We start from the raw sequence: 27,505 nt of genomic DNA, 5'->3' as shown, positions 1-27,505 counted from the left end.
CCATACCTAAAAATAGTGTCATTTTTATCTTAAATTAACTTACAGTCTCAATTTGTTTTGATTTTCCATTTGTTTTCCCCCTGCTTTTATACAGCAGCATTTAGTAACAAAATATGGTGACTTTGAAAGTTTTGGTTTAGCTAAGATTTTTTTTCCTTTTTTCCTTCTTCTGTAGCACAGAAATTTAGGACAGACCATTTTTGGTTCTTTGCCCTATGTCACATTTTTAAGCTGTTGAAACTGAAATGTTTCTTCCACTTTCATTTTGAAGTAGGTAAAAAATATAAAATATTTGAGGGCTAGCTACATTATTGACTAGATATTTGCAGGATATTTTTGCTTACTGTTCTGTAGTTGATTTAGCACTTTCCTTTGAAGCTTCATTTTGTCCTGAGTGTATACTGCAAATGTGACTGTGTAGTGCTCAGTACAGCATTAATTTAATTACAGAAAAAAAGAATTCTTGTTTACACAATGATAATTTATAGGTCATGATATTTTGGCACATATTTTGAAAATTGTCAGTTGTTTGAGAAAATGTTTATATTGCCTATAACATACTTTTCAGGAGTCTGTTGTGCTCAGTGGGTCTGATGCTGCTTTGTATTTTTCCCATTCAGCATACTGTTTAATATATCTGTTTCTCCTATTAATTTTTGTCTTGGAATCAATATGATCAGCTGCCATAGAGGTTGACATAAAGATTTTAACATTCGTCCTTAGTAAAAATGTATATTGTTCATGACTTTTTAGGATGAGACATTATTTTTCTGATCAAAAGATGACATAAGAGGCAAAATAATTTTAATGCATTCTGTACTCTTTTCCTGTAGTTACAGTTTGTTTTATTGATAAACACTGTTGTAGTACTATATTTTTCAGTTACCATGCTATTCAAATATCTAAGTTGTGCTTAACACCAGTCAGTAGGGATTTTAAAAATTGAATGGAACAGAGAAACTGGAAAAAATTACTTTGGGTTAGAATCAAAATTTCTTAGAGTCTCTGTTAAGCTTGTTTAGTTTACCAAAGAAAGAGTGGTATCTAATCATGTATGGGAAACAGAGAGAGAAAACTTAACATACAAAGGTGTAGCAATAAATAGTGACTGAAGCCTGAAGCCAAAGTAATTAAAATTGGAAAGAAAGTACAAAGGACAATGACTAGCCTTTCAGAAATCACAGCAATTGATGGATTTAGCTCTTAATAACTTGAACTTTGCTATGGATGCCTTTCTGTACAAACTGCTGTAGTTAAACATAAGTTATTGGTCTTAGAGACTGGTGCTGAAGAAAATAAAAGGCCTCTATTTAAGAGGACATAGTTGATTTTGAGGGACTGTCTGGCCTGAAACTGAGCCTTCCAAGAAAAAATGAGGAATTGATAATGATTTTTTTTTTTTTTTGCCAAACTAGGTTGCATCTCCTCATGTCTTTCTCCTCTTGGTTTTATCTGTACCTTTGTGTTAGGCAGCACTTGGCTAATCTCTGCTAAATCACATGCTGCACTTAAAAACATTAAAGACAATTTTTCTCTTTAGTAGGGATTCCTTCAAACTGATAGGAAATGCAGTGCTTTCAACAAAATGGACAAAGAATTTTGCAATGTTGGTTTATAATGACTGAAGTTTCTTTAGGCCATGTCTGTTAGTGGTTACTGCTATGACAGAATGTTTAGGCTTAAGGCTTAACTAGTCCCATAGATACATCTGTTTAGCCTCATTGAGTAGTTCATCAAATAAGTAGAATTTAATTTCTTCAAGGATTTTGGCTTTATAGCATGGAAAGTAAAATTATGACTATTATGGCAAAAGGATTGAGAATAAAAAGAGAGCATTTGGTCTACATTTTTTCCTTCTTGCTTTCAAATCAAAGGTGCAAATGAAATGGCCAGATCATTGTCATAATTATTATCTGTCTTGGTGGACAGCTGTAATCCATCATGCAGGAAGACTAGACCAGGAGGAATTGCACAAGGTTTAACAAAGATATGTGTGAAGTTGTGCAGTGACAATGGTATAATTCCCAAACAGCAAGCAGACTGTGGTAGGATTGGCTGGGATGTTGTGCTTAAAAGAATCCAAGGGTGTTGCTGGATGGCCAACTGAACAATGTCCCCTTTTGTCAATGAAGTCACACTGATTCTCTGGTATTGGTAGGAGATGTGCTAGGGTACTGTGTCTGGTTTGTCCCCTGATCATTGATGAAAAATTGGAGAAGATCCAGCAGATAGCCACCAGGATGAGTTATGTGTTGGAATGATGATTAGGATGTTAGAGAACACAACATTTGGAGAAAAGTTCAAGGAAATTGTTTAGGTTGGAAAAGGCATCTTCAAGTTCATCTGTTAATCCAGCTCTGTCAAGTCCCACCAGAAATTATGTTCCTAAGGGCCACATCTACATATCTTGTAAATGTCTCCAGGGATGGTGATTCTACCACTACCCCAGGCAGCCTGTTCCAGTGCTTGACAGCCTTTTCAGAAAAGAAATTTTTCTAATACCTGATCTAAACCTCCCTTTGTGCAGCTTGAGGCCATTTTCTCTTGTTATTTGTGAGAAAAACCCAACCCCCATGCTATTATAGAGAGCTAGAAAGTCTTCCTGAGCCTTCTTTTCTCCAGGCTAAACATGCCCAGCTCCCTCAGGCAATGCTCATAATACTTGTGCTCCAGACCCTTCACCAGCTTCACTTCCTTCCTGTGTACATGTTCCAGCACCTCAGTGGAGAGACGGCTTGCAAAAGTTTCATCAGTAAACCAGTCACAGAAGAAAGTTGTGAAAGAGAATATATTTTCTGCTCAGAAGGATGAATAGTGAGAGCAGAAATTTCATCTCAGTATAGGGAAAAGGAAATCTTGGAGTAAGTTCCTGAAAAACATGGTGGAATCTCCCTCTGGGATATATTTAAGGCTCGTCTTGGCAGCACCATAGCTTACTTGAACTAAGGCCCTGTTAAAACCTTAGGAAATAAGATCCAAAAGAAGGTTGGAAATTAGATAATTTCCCAAGATCTTTTCCTGCCTGGACTGCTCTATGATGCTGTGGTTACAGCTTTTTGTCAGTCTTGGCTCTGGACAGAGATAGCAAGGTTGTAGATCAGGCAGTAGCAAACAGTGTAAATAAATGTGGTTACAATTACTGACAGGTACTTGATGGAATATTTTTAATATGAATATCGGATTTTTAGTTTTTAAAGGTGAACCAGTTAAGGAGATAAAACTTACTTGCATTGCTTTTTTATTTTTCTTCTTTTAATGTTTTGTGAAAGAAAAGTTGTACTGATATGGAAGAAAAGTTAAAATGCAAGTTTGATGCAGTCAAAATTAGAATATCCAGTTATTTAAATATCTAGCTAAAAGGAATAATGTATTTATATTATTCACATTATATATAATATATGTATATATGTATGTTGTTTTGCTATGTTATGACAATCTAGCAGAAACAAATCTGAGGGCTACAGGTGTTTCACAGGGTTGAAATTAAGCAGTATTTGATTTAACTGGCCATATAGCACATGCTGCCTTTCAGGCAGGGGACAGAGCAAAGACAGCTGAGGTGCTATATCGTAAAGCTTGCAGAAATCATAAACATTGAAGAAGCAAGTGTTGGAAGAAAAGCTGTGGGAAGAGCTGTGTGGCAGATCTCTTGAGGCAGATGTTGCTGCAAAGAAGAGATATGTACATTATGGGGATTTGGGCTTTTTAGTCTGATTCTGAAATAAGATAACTTGATGATGAACTGATGTCTTTAGTAGCCCTTCATGCTCTTTTCAGTTGTGTATGATTTGATTCTGTATAACATCCATCTGATTTGTGTATTTTTGTGTCGTCTGCAGTATTTGCATTAGATGCAGAGTAGTCAAGTTAGGTGGTGATACATATTTGCATCTGCACATCCCAGAAGAGGTTGGAGGAAACAGATGTGTTGTAGAAAACTGAATGTGCCTCTTACCTTTCTTTAGCCTCCTTTTGTGCATCTTTCAACACAGAATCTGAGGTAGAATCACAAATACATTGGTGTTTATAAAGATCTGGGCTACAGACCTGGATGCACTGCATTTCCATCTGATTTGCATGTGTTCTTTTCAGGAGTCTTCAGTTCATGGCAGACAGTCCTTTGTGAAGTCATGCTGTTACTGAAGAGCAAAGGAGGAGAGGGGGAAAAAAGGGATTTTAAAGTACTAGACACATAGGCATATGTCTAGGGCTTTTAGCAGCTTTTGATGGTGGCTTGAGTAGAAGCTATTTCCCTAGAGTTTTCCAGTTTCTCTCTTTCTTATGCAGCATTCTGGAAAATTTCTTTGGTGTCTCTCATAAGAGAAGACTATTAATAGTCTTCAAGTTTTTCTCTGTTCAGAGGCATATTTCTCACCCAGCTGACTCATGGGATTGCTTGAGAAAAGATAATGTTAAGAAAAAAAAATTCTGGCTTTGTCCTGCAACTGCTTAGTATGTGCTGAGATGAGGCTATTGAGAGTCAATCTTCTCCACTCCATCTTTCAAGTCAAAATCCTATTAAAACCAACAATACAAAGTACAAGCATCTAAATCTCATCCAAACACAATTTTTTTATAAACTATCACAGGGCAATTTCAACTATGTTACGAAGTAATGTCCTACCAAGGCCTCATAACTCCTTGTATTGTACACTGCCTAGAAAATCTTATTCTGTAAATAAGAAGCATAAACAAATAAGAACACAGCCGTTTTCCAAATAGTTTTATTGTCTCAGTTTTTTTTTCTGTCCTCATCAGCTGAGATACAGGCCCATGAAATAATGGAAAGTAAATCACCCAGTAGTTAAAACATTATTGCATATTACATGGACTTTTCCTGATCCTTCAGTTGTGGATTGAAGTTCTTCATAAACATTAATTCCTTGGTTTTTCCCTCACATCTGTTGTTTGTGAAGGAGTCCCTCCAACCTTTTAGAGGAAGGTGATGGTGAAAGCATCTTGAGATTAATGTCTTGTTCATCAGTGTATATTCATCTCAGGTGCTGAGATTGGGAAGACTAAAGAAGGTTCTTTGACTTTCTTAAAGCAGGAGTCCAGGCTGAATTTCCTGCCTGGAAAATGATAAATATATAAAAAGAGGTTATCTGCAAACATTTTATCTTTCAGGCCCTGTGGACAAGTTACCTGCAAATTTCTTCTCTGAACAGGATTCTCCGGACAGCATTTTCCTCCCTTCACTACAGGGTCAGTTTTTCTGTCCTGAGAGTTGATGGCCTGATTCATTAGCTAACTATCTATTTACCACAACAGAAGTAGGGTCCTGTACACCTAATTATTGATAGTGTGCGTATTTATGGAAGTGCTGTATTGTGGTGTTGTGGATTAGCTACAATAGGCAAGTCCTTCCTCTGGCTACTCCTTTATTCTCCAAACAGTGGATGGGGCAAAGAACACGAAACATAAAAGTAATAAAATTAACGCATTGAGATAAATACAGCTTTATAGGAGAAGTAAAAGTTGTGCACAGCAACAAAGCAAAATAAGGAATTGCAAATATTCATATATCCTCAGGAAAGCACAGCTTCATTGTGTGTAACGGTTAACTTGGGAAGACAAACACCACCATTCCACACATTTCCTGCTTCTTTTCCAAGTTTTTATTGCTGAATGTGTCATCATGTGGTTAGTTGGTCTCAGCTGTCCTGGCTGTGTGCCCTCCCAGCTTCTTGTACACTCCCGCCTGCCTGCTGGCAGTGCAGCACATGGAAGCAGGGGGAGCCCTTGATGCTGTGTGATCACGGCTCAGCGGTGTTAATGATGCTGTTTTCAGCACAAATCCAAACTCTACAAGCTACTATGAAGAAAACTGACTCTCCTAGAGAAAACCAGTACAAGTACTCAAAGCTATTGCTGCAGCAGATGATAATTTCTGTCTTTGTGTTTGGTTGGTATACCGTTATATTGTCAATATCAGAGAGGCTATGTTGAGGTTGTGCTGCCTCTTTTTCCTGTTATTTTGATGTAGTGTTTTTCCTTGTGTTAATATGGATATCCTTATGAAGGTAATTTTCAGCATTTCAAGGAAGTTAAACCAAAATCATTAAAATCTCAATGTGTGGAGTTGGGTTGACTCTGCTTGGTGTAAAGAGTTGAGTTGCTGACACATATTGCTAATGCATGTGGCTCCTAGTCATCTGTTGTTTGAATTTATGGAGTAAATGAAACTGGAAGGTGGTTGCTGTGCTACTGTATCAAACTTTAGGACATACAAAAAGTCGTACTTTATCAGCAAGTTCTACCACTATTTGGTAGTGTGCAAAGATCTACTGAGATTCAGGGACTTTAGGATCATTGCCAATTTCTTTGTATTATAAGTTGTTACATCTGCCCTTCCAGCATTTATTAATCCCTTCCTGTGCATCTTTCCTCTGTTTTTTGCAGTGGTATGGAGCATACTCTGGACAACTAGGCAAATTTTCTTGAAATTCTGGTGAGTCTTAGTAGTCTGTATTAAATGCATGAGAAAGGCCATTTTAACTTCAGCAGAGTGAGACAGGCAAGCACATACTACTAAGCTAGTCCTCTGATCCTAAATTTCTGATCTCTAACATAGAGATGCTGTCTTTAACATGGAGGGGCTGTAGCTGCTCATTAACATCGTCAGAACTGAGGTGCTGTCTCTGAACTTTATAGTAGAGGTAGACACTTTCAAAACCATTTAGTCTGAAGCAGACTGGAAATAATAGCCTTTCAGAGTTGAAGTTGGGTAAACCAATAAGCACTTAAAAATACGGTCTTTTAAGTGTGGGAAGGTGAAATACAACCTTAATTGATGCAGTTGTTACTGATGCCATCTGTAGTGTCCTAAAAGAGGGAAAAGACAAAATCTAATTGAGAGAAAATACTGCTAAGATGAATTATTGGGTTTTTTTGCTTTATTGAGCCAATACTGACAAGGGACTCGAAGCAAACTGTTGCCCAGTTATCTCTTTGAAGAAAAGTTGAGTCTTAATTGGTCATCAGCCACATTATACACATCTAACCCATACTTGTTCCTAGCTTGCTCGGGGAGTCAGTTTACAAAGAGTAGGACTCTCATTCTATTATATTTTAATAAAGGAGTACAGTACACAGAAGCATTCTGATAACACCTCCTCACATTATGTCCAGATAAGCCTGAAGGACTTGTGGTGTTTGAAGATACTTGTATGTTTTCTTCTTATTAATGTCTTGTTTATAGCTTCTATTTGGAGCATTTGTAATATTGACTTAGCTTCAGGTATTGCTAATTTAGAACAAAATCATATACTGTGTTTTTTGTCACACTTCTGTCTGCAGCTGCACAATAAAGAGTATTTTAAGTATATTGAAACCTGCATATGTGTACCATGTGTATGGATATGATATGGTGCCATATGGTGTCAGATTGATTTAAAAAACACCACTGTTAAGCCATCACAAGGTCTGTAGTCCAAACTTACAATACCACTTTAGGGCAACAACATAATATATGTGTATGTTCTCTGAGGTATGCGTTTTTTAAAAATTAATTTATTGACTGTTTGTTACTGAGTCTGCCAGTTTCTGTAATTACATAAGCAGGGATATAATGAAAATGCAGCCTTGTTGGCTCATATGAAACCATGAAACTAGAATATTTCTGTGTCAAACTGTTTTTAAGTATTGCAGGGGTTGGAGTTAAAGAGGCACAGAACATGTATAAGGTACTTTGTGTCAGAATACATAAGTTTTCATGCATAAGCAAGATGCATACAAGTAAATATGCATAAACCTATTTTCTTCAGGTGAAATAGTAACTTGTGCTTTAGGAAGTATGCTTGCTGTATGTAGCTATTAAAAAAAACCCACAGAGGTCTTTTCAAAAGAAAACACTTATCTAAGTAATTGTAGGAATAACACCTTTAAGAATACCGATACAATAACACATTTAAAGTCTGTATTTATTACAAGAAACTTGACAGCATTTAGGAATTATATAAAGTGGTCAGTATATGCAGTTGAAGATCACTGGGATTTGAAATTAGTACCTAGAATAAACTGCAGTTTGAAATTAATGCCTGGAATAAGCTACAATTCCTGCTTTGCCTGTATGGAACCACTCAGAATTTCATCATTTTCCTGTGCTTATTTTTGCACAATCAATAATGGATTTGGCACCACTCTTTCAAAGAACAGAAATCTAATTCTCTCAAGTAATTTCTTCTCTTAATTAAATAAGTATCAGTAAGGGACTCCAAAAAATCCTGTATTCACAGAAACAGTGCATAACGTACTGTGTACTTGTTCCATCCTCATTATGATATCAAGTCCTGCCTCCAGTGGCTGCTGTAACAGTTTTTTTACTTTGTCAGAAAGAACTGTAAATTCTGTCTCTCAAAGGTAAATTTAGATTTATTTATTTTGGTGCTTTTAGCTTTGCAGTTGAACTGTTACTCAGTGGCAGGGTCTTCATCTAATAAAGGAGGAAGAATGGTATCCATGGTAGAGACAAAAATGGCAAGGATTTCTGGTCTCTGCGTTGATTTATCTGATCAGGGGATGGGATCTTGTTTTCCAAGGAAAATCTGTTCAGATAGATTGTACGCTTCTTTCCTTGGCTAACAACAAATATTTGAGGAACTGTGTGTATTTTGTTAACTGTGTTAACTTACTTATACCAAGTTATGAATTTTCAAAGAAGTTATTTCATATGATTAGAGTAATTTTAATCTGGGCTATTACAAAACTCTGTAATTGTCATTAGTTAGAACTTTGAATCATTTTAATTGAAATTGCTTTCTTTTCCATATGTTTTACTAGAATCTTCTGGAATTTAATAGAATATACTACTATGTAGAATATAGTGGATTTGTGCTGCAAATGTATGAACAAGATGGACAAAATTTTGTATTTGGTAGTCTTTTTTCAACGAACTGCTTGGAAACATCTGCTGAAAATATTTAATACCATCCATGTGTGGGAATCAACATTTGAATCACAAATATTTACATAATAATATTATTAGAATTCTTAATTATTAATATTTACATATACAACTTTATAGACTAGAAAATGCACCAAGAAATCTCAATGGTTTTGCTGTTATTTTTGTAATTGCTTTTGTTATTAGTAGTGACTAAAGGGTTAGACAAAAGATGCACATTTTAACTGAATCATGTAATAATTTATGAAGTACACAATATAAACGGACCTTTCCAACTCCTTTGAACTTGTGTCTTTAAAATACTCTTATAACATGTATTGCTGTTTCCTACCAACTTTGTCTGAACAGCCTTTACAAAGGAAGGTGTCAAAGTCTGCCATAGTTCCAACTTGTAAAATGGATTATTGGACTTTCTAGACCCCCAAGTTTAAAAAACCAAATCAAACAATCCTTCAAACTTTGTCCTTAGTTAATAACTAACACCCTCTTAGATTGCTTTATTATTCCTTTAATATACAAGAAAATGTTTAACAGGTTTTATCTATGTAGAATGGAAGAGTAGTCTTTATTATGCTAAGTTTATTTTTTTCTGCTGTCTATAGAATGAACTGCTCTTACTTAATCGTTTTGGAGTTCTTTGTTGCAGGTCTAAGTGTTAGGGAGCCAGTAGTACAGTTGGTGAATTCTGTTACTGTTTTGACAAGTTACAGTAGAGTTCATACAAGCTCATCAATGGTAAAGTATATGAGGGAGAAGAATAAAAGAAGTTGGTAATGACTGACAGATAAAACAAAGAACCAAAAAAAGATTAAGGGAATAATTCAATGCACTGCAGTCTTTTTATTGAGGAGGGAGAAGCAATTGTGATTTGGTAGTTCACTCCCTTGGTGTCAGACTCAAGATAAAAGCGTCTGTGGATTTGAATGTCTGGTTTGCCTTCTGTGCAGAAAGAGAAATTTGGAAATAGATTTTGCATGTAAAGTTTTGTCTCAAATACATTGAGATTTGTTCTGTAGCTGGACAAATGTAGCTTTATATTTTAATACATTTACAATGCAAAGATATTTCAATACCAGTAAATGTATTGTGGAAATCACAATGGCTTAAAATAGTGTGCTTCATGTACCTTTGCTAAAACAAAACTATATAATACAGTAATGAGAACAAACTGAAGTTAATTGAGGAAGAAAATCCGTAAAGATTGTGGAAGTTCTGTTGACTGTCTTTTGTTTTTCTTATATCTTCTGCTTTGGACTTGCAGATGTTGTGCGTCTGTAAAAAGTTTAGTGTTTACTGATGCTGCATTAGAATCACAAAAGAAGTAGTTTTGATTAAGTAGAAGTACTTTTAGGATTAGGGGGAAGTATTGTTAATTCTTGTGAACTTGAATCTTTAACCAAACTTGGTCAGACTTTGGGCTTATAATAATCAGATTTTTTTTTTGGTTGTGTAAACAGCAGACGAGAGCTGTTGAAGAAGTCAGTATATTTACTAATTTCCAACTCTTGTTCTTTTTCAGATTGTCCTTTGAATATTAATCTACATTTACCTCAGTATTTCAAAGTTTGTTGATAGTTTGGGTAAATAATGGCTCAGCTCCAGCAAGGAGGTCCAGATGAAAAAGAGAAGACTACTGCATTAAAGGGTATGAGTCTTTTTATGCCTTTTTTTTGACATATATTGACATTTCAGAAATTACTGTTTAGGAAGGGAAAATAATATTATATAATTATGAGTTAGAGCTTGGGAATTACAATACTAGAAGAGACTCTTAGTCCACCTGTGCTAATGCTTATTGTCTAATGGTGTGTCCATTTATCAGAATTTTCGTAAGATGGTATAAAATATAATGATGTGTGTTAAGGAGTAACAGAATAAACTATTAATTGCTTTTTAAAATTTCCATAATTGTCCTCTTAGAAAGTTGACTGGCTTTTGTGTTCGTAAGTTTTCAGAAGTTTTGATTTAATTTGTGTGATGCTTTTATTTTATAGTTATACAACTATATTAGACTGTTTAGAAATCTCTTGGACTACAATGCTAAAAGTGAAGAGGCTTTCAAGACATTTATATCCATATTGGTTTTATAAAGTTCCCTTTGTATGTTTTAAAAAATAAACAGATCTAAATGACTTAGGGGTAAAAATAATTTACATAAATGATATGTTTTAGATAGTGGCTTGCAGCTTTGGAAGTACATGAAGCTGGTTAAACCTACAAGTAAGTTAACCAAACATTGATTTAGAGCACTTGCATCACACAGTTGTATTCTAAATTATCTTTCAAAGGAGAAAAAATAACATAGCTTGCCACTTGAGTGTACATCCTGGATTTCTATCAAAGCATTATTAGAAAGCAATGTTCCGTTGTGGTGATAGATGGTGTTTCTTCAGTTGCAACTGAATTTTTGTGAAGTATTTGGTGAAAACCTATGTAGTGCTTTTTATCAAACTTTGTGCCAGTTCTGTCCAGTTAGTATCTTTTGAGGAAGCTATAGTTCAGGTTTGGAAGTAAAACTCCCATTTTATACATGGAATTAATCTGATTATCTTTAAAGATAATTATATGATCTAGAGATTTTCCATTTAATTATAGAGGGTCTCCTGGAGATCACTCAGTTTTTCAGCTCTGTTGAACTATCTCAAATTGAGTTGGAAGGTCCAAAACCTTAGGTGAGAATGCTAAATCAGATTTGGAAAGAATCGTAAACTTGTAAGATACTTTAGATAATTTTAATTTGAAAAGTTGCACAAGAGGAAAGTGAGCATATCCATGGTTTCAGCTCAGAACAGGTGCAGTTTTCCTTAGTGACTGATGAAAGCTGTAAACCATGACAAGCTGTACATATTATGAATAAGCGTAGTATACTTAATATACTATTATCCTTGATACTCAGGAGATTGATTTTTTTTGTTGGATAGTAAGTAACACTTCTGTGTAAATATGTCTCAAAATAGATCATGGTAAGACAGTATGGAAACTGCAGAGAAAATAAATTGTAGAGATGCAATGTTACTGGAGTCTCTTGACCAAGGAGACAAAGATGTGCTAAAGACTGTTGCTGCCTTGATTTTGTCACAGTACAAAGGAAGAAAGGATGCATTTTTTACATCCTGTTGTGGGAGCCTTCTTTTTTCTTTTTCCATATCATTTGGTTGAGAACCAAAGGGGCTTCTGCAGAACTGTCAAAGGACAGTGCACAAGATCAAAGACATAATTTCTTGCATGAATTGAATTTCATGGGACTTGCTGTTAAACAGATGTGATATAAAAGTGAGCTATGTCTGAGAAAGAGAGATTTAGAATCATCCAATCAGTATCTGGTGTTACACGGACATTTAGATAATACAGAGATACTCAGAAGCCATAGTACTTGTTGGAAAGATGTTGAATTTCAGCAACCATACCAGATGGCTTTTGATCCTCCAGCTTTGCCCAGTGGAATTACTCAGAAGGAAGAGTTGGCGACAGTAAATGTTGGAGACAATAAATAAGAGTTGGCTGGAATAAATGTAAAGTGAATTTGAAGAGTTGTAAAAGCAGAGGTCAAGGAACTCTAAAGAATGTTGAAGACAATTTTCAGTACATTTTAAACAGTAGACATTTCAAAGTGTTGAATGTGTCAGTCCTAAGCTTAGGTAATGTGGGTAGCCTACTGGCAACAAGACCAAGCAAAAATAGTAGTACAAAATATAAAAATAATTGTTTTAAGTAATACAAAGATGGAAACATAGTTAATGCCAAATGAAATTTAAAGAAAACAAGTCTTTTCAATATGTTTTTTTTTGAGCTCCTATGTTGGATAATAATAAAGGTGAAAATTCATATACTTAGAACACTTAATGTATTTCCTTGGTAACCCACAGTATCTTGGTTTATGAAATAATAATAGTTCAAAATCAGTTTAGCACTCCTGAACAGAATGTTTATGTAGACTTCAATTTCATCTAATAAAAAAGTAGGAAATTTTATTTTGATTGAATTGTTTCTTGATTTTTTTTAGTTAATATTCAGAAAATATGTCAGAAGCGTAGCACTGCATTGTATGGGTGATATGCAATGAGGAAAGGAGAGATCATTATACAGTTTTACCTGTGTATGCAGTAATTGTTTGGTAGTTACAGGTAGATATAAATATGTCCCCATAAGTTTGCCTCTGGTTAAATGTAAATCATTAAATACAGGGTAAAGAATGTAGATTATGATAATTTTTGTGTACTTGCATTAGTGACTGCATGTAGGCTGTACCAGGCCATACAGTCCTGATCTGAAAAGGATGTGTATGCCATGGGTTACTATGAAGTGGATGGGAGTTTCTCTACCTTGAGAGCTATAGAAGGGGGTGGTTGAGAGAAGGATTCAGGTCTAACAGTCTGGGTATCAAAGGAGGGGCTGAGGACTGGTGTGGCCACACAGCTGGTAAATGCTAGTGAGATGATGTGCTCAGATTATCTGAACTCCTCAAGAAGGCAATCAAGATGCCATCAATTATTTGAAACTGAAGCTAGAGAACTTTTACGTTAAAAACATCATGCATACCTCAGAGACTTATTTTCTAACATTGAGGTAATGAATCTTTGAAACAAATTGCTATGTCTTTGATGAGTGCCATTTCTCTGGATATTTTTAGATTAACACAGAGATAAATAGGTAAATAAGAAAGTAAATAAATGAGTATGTGTACAGGCAGTGAAGTCCAGATTTTGAACCTTGAACAGGATTTTCCATAACAGTGTCCTGTGTTTAGTAACACTGGGATATTCTTCTGCCTGTAAGATCTACAAATACCAGCAAACATATTTTTTTAGTGTTACAAAGGAAATAAAAGACACACCATGCATTATGTATTTTTTTCTTTTCCTTTTTTAGATTTATTGTCTAGAATAGACTTGGATGAACTAATGAAAAAAGATGAACCACCACTTGAATTTCCTGATACTTTGGAAGGATTTGAGTACATTTTTAATGAAAGTAAGTCACACCTACTTTGTAAAGACTATATGTAGAATAATGTTGAGCAGTTGTCAGAAGCTGAATTATACCTTATAAGTCCCTATTAAAATTTCATACTTTCCTGTTAGGATTAAAATTTTCAACTTTAGTGCTGATAGACTTGTAAATCTTTCATACAATTATCATAGAAATCCTTAATTTCATACAATGTTGTGGAGTTGTACTGGTCCTACTTTATGATTTCCTGTTTTCTGTTGCAAAAGTGTTGATACAAAAATTCTGAAAGTAATTTCTGTAGCATTTAAAAATCAGAATTAAATACCGTTGTCTTTAAGGAGTATTTTATTTCCTAATTCATTTTTATGGCTACAGAAGAAGTTGTTTTTCAGATAATAATTTGTCTCAACAATTCCGTTAATACCAGTAGGAAATCACCTATGTTGATAGAAGAATAAGCAATGTGATAGACTGTCTCTTCTTGTGTGGAACTTAATTTTGCATTGCAGCCAAGTGTGTGATGACTGCAAGCAAGTACTTCCAGCTAGCTCAGTCTCTGTGTTAAATGACTGAGTATTTATAATTTCCAGTGCATGCGTTTTAAAATCCAGGTGAGAAATGAGCCTCTGAGCTAAAGTAATACCAGACTACAGGAAGTGACTCTTTCAAGATTGTTTAAAACCTGTAGAACAAATGGGAATGTTTACAATTTTACTTCTTTGCAGTGCCTGCTGTGTGAACAGAGGAACTTTAGTTTCTAAATCTGCCTGTTTTACATCTTCCACTTTTAAAGAAAAAAAAAAAAAAGAGCTTTCCTTTAAATGATAGTCATTTATGCAACACTTAGCTTTTTAATACCCTGATGGCTTTCACAGGTAAGTACTTAGAGACTAAAAGTGTCATGAAAGTGATGCTCTTTCTTTGATGGAAGGAGTTAAGCTCTGTCACTTTTCAGCTCCTTATTTTTAGATCTGCACAGTGTCTACTGTCTTCCTTACTGACTTCAGAGTTAATGGTTCATATGTGGCTGATAAAAAGGGCTGAAATTTGAATTTTGGGGAATGAATTATGTTACTGATTATTCCATTACTAAACCTCACAGCCTGAGTGATTTCCATAGAATGGAGGAAAACCTATCACATGTGCTAAAGGTCAGCAAAGCAAAAAAGTCACCATTTTGCTTTTGTACATTTAATTCAAATGTTCAGTCATGTATTTTTATGTCCTAATCATGCTTCTTTTTATGGTGGAAAAGTACAGAAGTTTTTTTGTCAGATTATTTAAATCTGGATAAGGCAGGGGTTCCAGAAAGTCAAAGGAAAAATATAGCAGATATTTGTTACTTGTGGTGAGAGCCAGTTCATATACTGTTGAATGACATATTTGAAGAGTATGTATCTGAGAAGGAGCAGCTGAAAGTAAAGTTATTACAAAAAATGTGAGAAGGAGGATATTTGAACCCAACACAGGGATAGGAAACTGTGGAGAAATATTTCCATGGTACATGAGCTAAGGCGGGTCTGGAAAAAAGTGAAATCAGCAGATAAGCATAACTTAAACTTATCACAATAACTATTATAGACATCAGATCTTAAATATTTTATCAGGAATCAAAGTTTAAAAGTTCTGTAAATACATGAACCATGCATTTTTTTTCTATTCAAGAGGAAACATTACGGGGAAACCTTTGTTTCATCGTGCAGATGTTTCAGCATTCCAAGTTTACTTGCATGTAGCACTGTTTTTAATGTTTCACTGATATACTGCTGTTTTCTAATGCTTTGAGATTATAACTTTTGTCTGATAAGTTGAAACATTGGTAAAATATTTGTTCTTGTAGTTGGCTTCCTACTCATTTTCATTTTGTTATTATCACTGTTTTAACACAGTCCATGTCTTCGCAAGTGGTTGGATTTGCTGTTAACTTTGGCTATACATAAGGCCAACTATAGGAAGTTACAATGAGAGCAAAAGTAGCATGTGGCTTTGCTCTGAACAAACATTCTGCTTTATTCTACTATTGTAATCTCAGTGTAACCTAAATCTAGGAGGTCTTACTTGATTTCATCTTGGAGATATGGTATTTTCCCTAACTGTGGACATGGTTCTTTTCAGATTAGCTTAGAAAATTTTTAGGTTTGAAGATAAATCTTTCCCTTACTTCTAGCTTCCAACCTCTTTTGTATTTGCATTTCTTTACAATGCAGTTCGTTTTGCAGAGGATTTGTAACTACAATTCAATCACCTGCAGATCAAATATTAACCATTAATGTTTACATTTCACTGTTAATTCATAGCAGTTGAGACATAAATATGTCTTGTGAACCACTTTGGCATTTGATATCTGTGTGCAATTTCACTGTCATCATTTCTGTGTAGCTTAATCTAGCAGTATATACCACAAAATGGGAATGCAATTTTTTATGCTACAGTTGTTTTCTGTTAAAATGCCTATAACCATAAATGAGGAGGAATTCATAATAGCTTGATTTTTAGATGTAGACTTCTTTTTAAATTTTCAGCAATTGAGTGTGTCTTAATGCAGAAGTATATTAACTGTAATGATTTTGTTTATTTTGCAGAAGGGCAATTAAGACACATTAAAACTGGGGAGCCATTTGTTTTTAATTATCGTGAAGATTTGCATAGATGGAATCAAAAGCGCTATGAAGCTCTTGGAGAGGTACATGATTTGTGTGTGTGCGTGCACATATGTATCTGTGTGTATATATACAGGTATGTATGTGTATATATATGTGCGTGTGTGTTCATGTGCAATGGGTTCTGTTCTGTTTCTCTGCAGAAGTGATATTTTTACATACATTAAAGTTTTAGTGAGGTTCCAGTTATTTATTAGAAGTTGTTTAATTTGCTACATATTAATGCTCTAACAGTAATTTCTGTTGTTCGCTATATAGCTTAGGGTGTGATTTAGATTAGTGTTTGACTTTAGGATATCTTCATAATAACATATCATCTACCTATGTAAGTTAGAATATTAAACAGTGCAGTATTTTTTTTAACCTTAGTCACCTCATGGATTATAAAGCTGTGCCTATTTTCTTTTTGGCTGAAGATAAATGCATTGGTTGATTTTTCTAACATTACCAGGAGATACTAGAAACCACTAAATGAAACAGAAATCTAAAGATTAATTTATTAATTATCTGTTGGTGTATTACATATTTGGATACGGCCGGTACTTCTAGGCAGTTTAGCCTCCCACAGCTACCTGCGCACTCCTCACTGTGGGATAGGGGAGAGAATCAGAAGGGTAAAAGTGAAAAATTCACAGGCTGAGTTACAGTTTAACAGGTAAAGTAAAAGCTTTGCACACAATAAGAAATCAATTCACTTCTTTACATCAGCAGGCAGATGTATAGCCATCTGCAGGAAGGCAGGACTTGTTTGTGCATAATTGTGCCTTAGGAAGACAAGTGCTTTATCCATACAATCCTGGAATGGGTTTGGGTTGGAAGGGACCTTAAATGTCATCTATTTCCAACCCCCTGCCATAGGCAGGGATACCTTCTACTACATGAGGTTACTTGTAGCCCTGACCTTGAAGGCTGACAGGAATGGGACATCCCCAGTTTCTATGGGGAAAAGTCTTCCAGTGCCTCACCACCCTTGCAGTCAAGAATTTCTTCCTAACAGCTAATCTAAATCTCCATGCTTTTGCTAGGTTTGAAGCCATTGCCCTATATCCTATCACTCCATGTTCTTGTCAATAGTCTCTCTCTCTTGTAACTGCTTTACTGGAAGCTGCTGTGATGTCTCCCTGGAGATGTCTGTTCTCCGGGTTGAGCAACCCAAACACACTCAGCCTGTGTTCATAGGAGAGGTGCTTCATCCCTCTGGAGCTGCTCTGTGCTTGCTTGCTCAGCCACTGTTTCATTTGTGTGTCAGCCTGGGCTCTCTGCTGGAGCTGCCCAGCTGTTTGCCCTGCAAGAGATTTGTTACCAGGGGTTGGTGAAGCTTGCTTTTTACCTTCTCCTCCTCATTCCTGCCAAGAACTGTGGCAGGGAGTAGAAAGTGAGTGGGGCTACTGCAGAGGCTTCTCACATCTTTTCACTTTGTATACTTTTCCAAAAAAAAAAAAGGATAGTGCTGTGTGTAGACTCTGAATATTGTTGTGTCTAAGTCACTTGATACTCATTTCTTCTGAGAGGAAATACTGTTGCAGGGCCTGTGTGTATGGATGTTTGTGTATGCCTACATTGTTCAAATATTTGCATTTTCCAAATAAGTGAGTTGGACAAGACATGATTAAAGATCAGTATGGACTTCCTGTGCCACCACTCTTTCCTATACATATTTGGAAATACATGGCAAATTTCACATTCTGTGCATCTGAAAAGTATGTAAAATAGCTTCAGCCTACAGTAGTATGAACAACTCTGTGGTTTTTTGGTGTACTTGTTCTGAGACGGGGATCTTAGATCTGTGATCTGTGTTGTGCATTTTGCCTTAGTTATAGTCATTCTCCATGTTCCAGTTTGAATGATCTTTGAAAATGCACTTTGTTTATATTGGTTGGGAAAGGGCAAGGAAGTTTTAAGGTCAGGTATCTGACAGAGAATTGTTCTAAGTTGTCTTTTTGTGTTTTTAGAAAAAAAAAACCTCATCTGTGTTTCAGTCTTTTTCTACTAGGTGCTTGGTATCACATAGTTGTTCCAACAAGCCGCAGATTTATAAATGTTCCAGTGTCTGATTTTGATGTAATTATTTGGGAACACGGGAGGTGCTGATCCTTAGCATTTATTCACATAACTAAAATCTCATTTTGTGCCATAAATTAATGGGCCACTGATGCAAACTTTGAATAGTACTGGAGTGGTGTATCATCCTCTGATAAGCTGTTTCATAGTCTAAGGTGAAGATGTGTTAAGCAAACTGTGGTAGCTTAAGAAGCAGTCACTCAAATGATTTGTAAAGTGATGTAGTAAAATCTGGCCTTAGGTCTTTGCTTTGAAACATCATCCTTTGGTTCTAGGAGTTCTTTATTGTGCATTTAGGGTTCAGTTATGTAGCTCATCATCCAGTGAGATGATGAAGTAGCTATATTTGTATGACTGAACAAAATTGTTTTATGCATTCAGTATTTCCTTTGTTAACTCAGTCATTGTATGCTGGTTTTCTAATTTTTAAAGTATGTGTACATCCTGCACAAGACAACATTTTTTACTATGCATATACATATATATAAAAATATATATCGTAGAGTGTTTTTAATGTGTTTTATTGATTTTTAAGAAGTGAATGTACTCCCTGATCTTATAGTACCAGCATCATTTTCTCTTTCCTGGAGCATTAATAAATTTCAATTTGGTTATCCATGTTGTTTTTTTTTGTTGTTGTTTGTTGGTTTTTTTTGGTTTTTTTTTTTTTGTTTGGTTTTTTTTTCTGATAAAAGGCATGAATACACTGTCTGTAATGTTCTGCCGTTTTTCTGATTATGTGGAAATTGATTCTTCAAAAATCAAAATGGTTTGCCTACATCTTCTCTCCTTACATCTTTTTATTCTTCATTGACTGATCAGTTATCTCAGGCACACATTTTTTTTCTTTTGGTACATGGTTTTGATATGTAGCCTTTTTGGTATGTGTTGTTAATAGACATTTTAATGAACTATTAATAATTTTGTGATTCTGGTTCAGTCATTGCTATTGTGGCATTGAATTTTGTAGAGAACCTCTCCATTTTCTTTTTTAAAAAATTTAAATGGCAGCAGAAGTGCATAGAACATACTGTTGCAGCTGTTTCAAACTGATGATTAATCTATGTGGCAAGTTTGCAGTATGATTGAGAAAAATTTTGTGACAACAGTTTAGCTGTTGCAGGCTTTTTGTTGACTTTCTCCTTCCATATTCATATGGTATCTGGAGTATCTCTAGCATCAGAAGGTAGATATTGTCTGTTGCTTTGCATGTATCTTACAGCCTAAAGGCAGTTAATAATTTGTTGATTACTTGGGGGCCACTGAATACTAACTTTAGTATTTTTGGAGTGCCTTCACTGATGAAGAGACTTTTACCTGTACTGACAGGTTACTTCTCTACCAATGTCTTGCAAAATTAGAAGAGGATTTGTAAATATGTAGATTATAATGTGGACCATGACATAAATGTCTCTGCTGTGATCTTATTCAAGTTAATTCCATGTCTTGTAATTGCAGCCTGTCTCACCTGCAAAAGTCTGTAGGCAGGTAGCAAAAGCATTGAGATGTTTTTTTGCTGTCACCATAGTATAATATTTCGTATTTATGTAGAACAGATATGTAAAACAAAGATATAGAACACTTAAATCAAATTCCTGGTGTCATGTATGATAAGATATAGTTAATTTTATATCATCAGAGAAGTCTTATTCCACTAAATAAACTGCTTTAAAATATGTTCACGAGTGTTAGATCCAGCTCATCACAAACTAGATTGCCATCAAGGTTAATATTTGAGTAGTGTATGTGGGATAAGTATGTAAAATTATGACCTTGACAACCCATAATTCAGATGGCTAAGTAGTAAAATCGGATTTTTTTCCCAGAGATCCTTTAAGTTAAAAGAACAGCTTGGTCTCAACAGGATTTAAAAAATAAGCGTTCACCTGCTACTAATTTCCTCCTTGGTTGCAAAGATCATTATTTGTTTTGATGACTGAGAGGCTATTTACATAGCACAAATGAAAGCATAGAGCAGCAGAAGAGGACATGTAAGTTAATGAAGAAGGAAGCATTAAGTAGTCTGCATTTGAAAGGGTAGCTTCTTGCATGAATAACCCAAAATCTGATGATAGGCTGCACGTGCACCTGATAGTACTTAAGGTCCAATCTTGCAGCCAAAGCTCATGTGAATAAACTCAATAGGTCTGATCTTGTGAATAAGGGCTGTAGGATCAAATTTCAAATAACATGTGCAGATTATTAGTAGAAATCCTTACACTCTTAGTTTCAGTTTCTTTGCAGTTTATTATTGAACATTCCAGATTTTCTCTGGCTAGCAATGCTTTAATATAATATAAAGTACATGCTGCACACTATGGATCAAGCAAAATTGTTTGTGTACCTTGGCTTCTTAGAATGTATTTGATGGTGGTTATTTAGTGTTTGAGAAAATTCTTACTGAGTCAACAATATAAATTTATAGTGATTTAATGTATTGTTGGATTCATGAACATTTACCTTTATGGAATGCCTGCTTGGCTTGGGCTATTTAAGAGGTTTTTCTGTTCATAGATGAGATGCCAAATACTTAACAGGTGTCTGTGGAGCGTGTGTGAATTGAATTTTTTCAGTGTCTTGTACTTGGACTTTAGCCAAGTAAGGGTGAACGTCCATTGAGTCAGCAAAAAGGCTCACTAAACTCCTGTTACAGAGGGAGAGTGAAAGCATCTAATTCAAATACCTCCTGTTCTTATTTTTGAAAATGGTTAATTTCTGGTTTGTGTGATCTCCTTTGATAGTGTTATTTCTCTGCAAGTTATGCCCCATTTTGGTGGTTTAGGAGTGTTACTCTCTAGTTCAGTGCTTCCACTGGGGCATTTCAGCTGTGTGCTCCTTCCTTCCTTCCTTCCTTCCTTCCTTCCTTCCTTCCTTCCTTCCTTCCTTCCTTCCTTCCTTCCTTCCTTCCTTCCTTCCTTCCTCCCTTCCTCCCTTCCTCCCTTCCTCCCTTCCTCCCTTCCTGCCTTCCTGCCTTCCTGCCTTCCTGCCTTCCTGCCTTCCTGCCTTCCTCCCTCCCTGCCTCCCTGCCTCCCTGCCTCCCTGCCTCCCTCCCTTCCCCTGTGATAGGATGGAGAGAATTGGGGGCAAAAAATGTAAACATCATGGGTTGACATAAGAACAATTTCCTGTAGACAGCAATAAGAAAACTAGCAGAAGCAGCAGAAATATTAATAGCAAGAATGCACAAAAGCAAGAGAGTGATATCCATGCAAAAGGCTCACCATGGAGGTCTGATCCGTGCATCCAGGCTCCCTTGCTCCAGAAATGAATCCTTCCATGTTCGTGGAAAATAACACGGAGAATAACCTCCAGGTCCTAGCAATGCCCCTGCTCTGGCATTCCCCTGCTGTGGAAATGCACCCTGTCTTGGCCAGAATCAGGACCCCCATCTACTAATGAACATTGCAGAAGCCTTTTTACTTTAGCAAAATTTTACAGAGGAGTCAATGTCACAAAAAAATATTTAGGATTGCACCTCTCCTTGAGGTATGCATCACATTTCCCCATCCATTTCTATTACCAATGAAATGCACTGAGGTCCTTCAATAGGATGGGTTTGCCTTTGTTGGAAGCCGACTAATCCAAACTGTCTCCCCTAACAGATTCCTCATATGCACAATGGTAACTTCGTCCCTTCCATGTTACGTGGGGATTTTGATTGTGCAGGGCCAACTAGACTAGAGCCTGTAGTGTTAACTGACCAGGTAGTTTTCAAATAAATGCAGATGCCAGTGTTTGAAGTTCCCACCACCCATTGCTTTCAATGGACTTTTTAACAGTCCATTGTATCATTCAATTTTCCCAGATTCTGGTGCATGACAGAGTATGATACCCACTCAATACCATGCTCTCTGGCCATGAGGTCTATGAGGGTATTTTTTAAATCAGTCCCATTGTACTGATGCCTTTTCCTGGTCTTAAAAAATTGAGAGCCAGACACAGTTAAGGGATAAGGCGTTTTTACTTTGGTACTTTAATAAGAATGCTATGGTGCACCATTTCATCAAGGCAGGATGTGCTGCAAAGCACACACATGATAGATCATGTATAGAATTTATAGACCTTACAAATGAACATATCTAACAAAGATGCCCCATGGGAAGCCTGGAAGAATGGCATGATATTCCTCCATTCTAGGAATTCCCCCCTGGATGGGCCAAATGTATAGTTTACACGATATGTTCTAGAGAAGACCTTGGTTTCCCAAGATAGCATACAATTTTCCAGCCTCCTGCTGTGAGGCCTCTAGGATGTTTGGCGTCCTGGCCTAACAAAATACTAGGGCTATGCTGAGTTATCAGACATAAGGAATTATAAGTATGCATGCTGAGAATACATTAAAGTTATATAAAAGGTATATAAAAGAAAAGGCAAAAAATCATCTTGACATCAGTACAGCTCCATTTTTTCTGGAGTGCCATGTTGTCACAGGACTTGTTTTTTGAGGCCCAAGCTGGTGTTCCAGGCAGTGGTGTGAGGCACAGGGTGCATCTCCAACCATCCAGTGGCTCTTTACACCACTGGTGGCACATAGGCCTGCCTTGGTGGGTTAGTGTGAGAGTGATGTAATTAACCTGCCAAACCTTCTGCTATTTGTATTTCAGCCATCATCCACCACAACCACAGGGGCTGTACCTGCTAGGCCTACTTGATCACAGTGCATGTTTCACAATTATGGATCACCTGGGAAATAGTGTCCATCATTAAATCCACCCCATAGTTAAGCCACAAGCCCATCTGTGTGTTACATCTCTTTCCTGATGGCCTGAGGCATCGTGCGCTGTCATGGTTTGACACTGGCACAATGCCAGTGCCCCCATGAAAATGTGATCCCTCCCTTGAATGCTGTGAAGTGGAATCTAGAATAGAGCAAAGCAGGCCCAAGCTTAATAACAGAAAAAAAACTTTATTAAACTACTACTACAAAAGAAAAGAGAAAACTAAAGAAGGGAAAAAAAACCCACACAAAGATCAAATGAAAACCTTGCAAAACATTCCTCCACCCACCACCCAACTCCAGCAAAGCACAGTGAGACACAATCTGGACCCCAATCAAGTTTCCACCCTCCAAACAACCGATACTCAGTCCATCAAGGGAACAGAGTCTCTCCTGTGCCACAGACCCCCCAAGAAAACACAGCTACACATCCTGTGCTTCCATGTCACACATGGCACCGCCCAGAGAAAAAGTTTGCCATGGTGACCCTTCTCCTTTCCATGCACAGTGCTCTCACCACCAAATGCATGGATGGACAGACTGCTTTTAGGATTTTTCCTTTCAAGGATGCCCTGCCAAGAGGGGAGAAAACAACAGTTCAGTTTTTCATTGTTTGGGACCACAGTCCCCCCCCATTTTCCCCTGGGGCCGAGGGCTCAAGAACAGAGATCTTCTTCTCTTCTCTTTCCTTTCCAGAGCAGGGGGTGCCACCACAAGCCCCCTAACCTTTTCCTCTGTTCACTCCACTTTTGTCTTTTTCACTGCCGAAGCAGGTCTCTTGACTCACTGGCATCCTCCCAAAACATAGTCTCTCTTGGAGGAGAAGATTGGTTCAGGTTGTGGCTAACACAGAAAAGTCCAGCCAAAAGCCACTCCTTGTCCCCCTCCCATCCAGAATTCCTCCTTCCAACATCCCAGGGTCCAAGGTGTCCCTCTTCCTCTCTTTCAAACCGAGGAGGGGAAAGGAAAATTCACAAAGCTTTCATTTCTCAAGGAAGGGTTAAAATTCCGAACTCCTAGGATGGCTCGATGCCCGGACATCCAGCAACTCCCACGCAACTGGGCATCTTGCAGCTCCCCCCCACCCCGCTCCTCCTTCCTCGCGGCTTTCTTCCTCCCTCTTGGGAGAGAAACTCTGGGGGGGGGAATGGAGATATCCCAGATTTCTTCCACCCTTCCATCTGCAGGGGCCAGCCCGGTTCCAGTCCTTCCACCACCCTTGGGGCCTACCTTTCAGGCCATGGGGGCTTCCCCTCCCCCACCCAGCTCGTGGCTGGGCAGGGGAGGTTTGCACTGCACGATGACTGGAACTAAAGAGAGCGAGTTCCCCTGGGAATTCTGCTTTCAACCCCTCTGTGTTCTCAGAGGCGTGTTCATCTTCAATTGGTCAATATCTAAATTGACCTCTTCCTTCCGGAAAAAAATTCTCTTTCCGTGTCAAACCACGACATGCGCCCACCAACCAGAAATAATTCACCCTTATGCTGTCAGTCCAGATCCACCTGAGACTGTTTAATTCTGGCAGCCCAACCCACCTATCCATGATTGAAATGCTTTCCAGTAGCCTGGTTCCTGCATGCATGAAATATAGCCAGCTTCTCTACCTGGGTAGTGATGTTTTGCCACCCAGATGAGTTTACCTCTGTCCTGCCAGTTGGTCTTTTTCCATTGGACAAGCCACCCCTGCAGTGCATATATGGTCATCATTCACAGGTCAGTGTAGAGGTAGAGCACCGGCCATTTCTCTCGTTCAGTGATATCTAAAGTCAGCTGGATTGTTGTCACATGGCATCCCCAAAGGGGTAATAATTAATATTGACTCTATGAATTTTAGATGGTTGATCAATCACTTTATTATACTATACTTATGAAGAAGCCCATCACTCTTACAGACAGTCACGATACAGGTGGACCCATTTGGTCCTTGAATCCAAACACCATCACCACTGGCCAATTGGTAAACAAATCTCCATAACACATTCCACATGTTCAAAACACTAAATGCAGCAAGTGAAAATAAGAATTGTTTCTTATTCTTTTCTCTGATCTTCTCATGGTCTTTCCCAGGACAATGCCTGGGAAAGTTGTGTGTTGCTGTTTGTGGCCAGAGAGCTGCTAGTACACTGGATGGCTTTCTGCTCTGCGACCTAATTTGATGCACATTGTCCCTCCACTGATTCTGTGACTCGCCATGTAGAACCTGTATGGCAGCTTTTTGTTTTCAATGTAACCCAGCCATACAGCAGGAACTATCAGTGAAGAGATCATATTTCTTTTCATTTTCTGGTAGCTTATTATATCAGCATGTATAACTTCCTCCTCTTCTTCTGATGATAATCTACATTTTTTGCCTTCAGGCTGAGTCATGATGAATTCCAAGATCCCTGGGCAACTGACATTTGCTGTTTAAGCTTTCTGTGTGATCAGAGTTATCCAATTACTCCACAAAGTATCAGTGGCATGATGTGTGGAAGGGACTTCTCCTTTTAGCATCTCGCCCAGCACTGGCAGTCAGAGTGCCAGGGAGGAGCTGTGCTTTGATGCCCTTCACTTTGGAAGCAGCTCAAGCCCCTTCATAAGCTGCCAGGATCTTTTTCAGTTGTGATGTAGTGGGCCTCAGATCCTTTGTATCCCCAACTCTAGAATCCCAGGGTTCATCCTCTAGTCTTCTCAGGTACTTTTCCAGAAATTCCAGGAAGGACCATTCTCCCTTACTGTAGTGTAGACCACATTTTTCACATCCTCTCCTTTTCTGACTGGCTTCAGGGCTGCTGCATGAAAAGTCTCCTGTTCGATTTGTTCAAAATCTTGTCATTCAGGACACCACTTAAAATCATTCTTCCTCCAGGTCACATGCTAGAAAGGACTCACCAACTGACTTTAATATGTAATACACATTCTCCAAAAACCCACAGCATCTCAGAAAGCCTGTGTTTTCTTCTTGATGGTTGGCAGGGACATAGCTGTTATTTGGTAGACCATGTCCATTGAAATCCAATGGTGTCCATCTTGCCATTTTGCTCCCAAAAGAGGAATTTCCTGGACAGGTCCCTTGACCTTACTTTTCCTCACAGCAAAAGCAACTTTCATAAGGATTTGGACTATGTTCTCCCCTTTCTCAGAAATTTTCTCTGATACATTCCCCAGCAATTTGATGATATCATCAGTGTAAGTGTTCTGGAGCCTCACCCTTTTCTAGTGCAATCTGGGTCAGTCCAAGAAAAATAGTGGACCTGGGTTTCCACCCCTTGAACATCCAGTTTCAGGTGTACTTAGTGCCTTTCCAGATGACAGCAGACTGTGACCTGCACTCATGGCTAAACACATGGAGAAGAGCACATTTGCAGAGTCAGTGATGGCCCCACTCTGCTGCCTTGGACTCCAGTTCATACTGAAGTTCCAGCACACCTGGCACAGCGGTGCTCAGTGGTGGTGTGACTTCTTCAGGCCATGCTAGTCCACTGTCAGTCTCCACCGGACTTACACACCGGCCGTAGGGGACTGCTAAAGGGTGAGTGAGTCTTGCTGTCCACTCCCTGGTTCTCCAGACCCCGCCTCATGGCTGGGGGTCACAGAGTCCCAGCTGGTGTGGTGTTATCGATGGGCACTGCTTTGGTAGTGATTGGTACCTGTTGTTCTTCAACCCTCAGCAGTCCCATAGCAGAAGGGTCCCCTGAGAGACGAGGCAAGGTGTTCAGCTAACTTTCTCTGCCTCTACATCAGCTATCCCAAAAGCCCAACAAGGACTTTTGGGTCCTTGAAATACCCTCTATTGAAATACTCTGCCCCTGAAGGTGAGGGTAATGCAGGTTCTTGCTAATAGACCCTTTGGAACAGATTTGAGTTAAATGACAGAATCATTAGTGTTTGTAACTATATATATAAGTAAGTTTTATTTTAGAACAGTTTTGTTGCAATGAAAGCAGATATGTAGCTGATTTAGTTATTATTGTCTTGGTTTAAGGTAATTTAAGAGGGACACTCTAAAATGACGTACTGCCTCTTAATTTAACCTATAAGAAGAGATTAATATAAGTAGATGTAAGTGAAAAAATGTAACAGTTTACTAACAAAATTGAATAATGACAGGCAAAAAAAGTATCAGGTTTTTTTAAATTTTGTTTTGTGTTTTTATTTTTTTTTTAATATAGACTAACAGCAGTACTATTATGATTTACATGTAAAATGATCACTATGGAGCCAGACCTGACC

The 27,505-nt window shown here is 37.5% G+C and overlaps 1 protein-coding gene across 7 annotated transcripts in view; it reads left to right on the top strand.

Moving 5' to 3' along the window:
• ARB2A (ARB2 cotranscriptional regulator A) overlaps positions 1-27,505 on the top strand; it is a 262,882-nt gene that overhangs the window by 10,686 nt on the left and 224,691 nt on the right. For 3 of the 7 annotated variants that reach the window (XM_031507505.2, XM_021541552.3, XM_077790119.1), the window contains exons 2-6: positions 5,128-5,205; positions 6,403-6,451; positions 10,425-10,550; positions 13,775-13,876; positions 16,438-16,538. In XM_031507505.2, coding sequence (XP_031363365.1) covers positions 10,493-10,550; positions 13,775-13,876; positions 16,438-16,538 — 261 coding nt within the window. In that variant the 5' untranslated portion in view covers positions 5,128-5,205; positions 6,403-6,451; positions 10,425-10,492. The remainder of the gene's footprint in view (positions 1-5,127; positions 5,206-6,402; positions 6,452-10,424; positions 10,551-13,774; positions 13,877-16,437; positions 16,539-27,505) is intronic. The other 4 variants (XM_021541554.3, XM_031507503.2, XM_021541557.3 and 1 more) reach the window with 2 other exon arrangements.

The sequence above is a fragment of the Lonchura striata genome, chromosome Z (assembly GCF_046129695.1).
Source record: "Lonchura striata isolate bLonStr1 chromosome Z, bLonStr1.mat, whole genome shotgun sequence".
NCBI classification, from domain to species: Eukaryota; Metazoa; Chordata; class Aves; order Passeriformes; family Estrildidae; genus Lonchura; species Lonchura striata.
The sequence above is the reverse complement of the archived record's forward strand: the minus strand, read 5'-3'. Positions and strand labels throughout refer to the sequence as shown.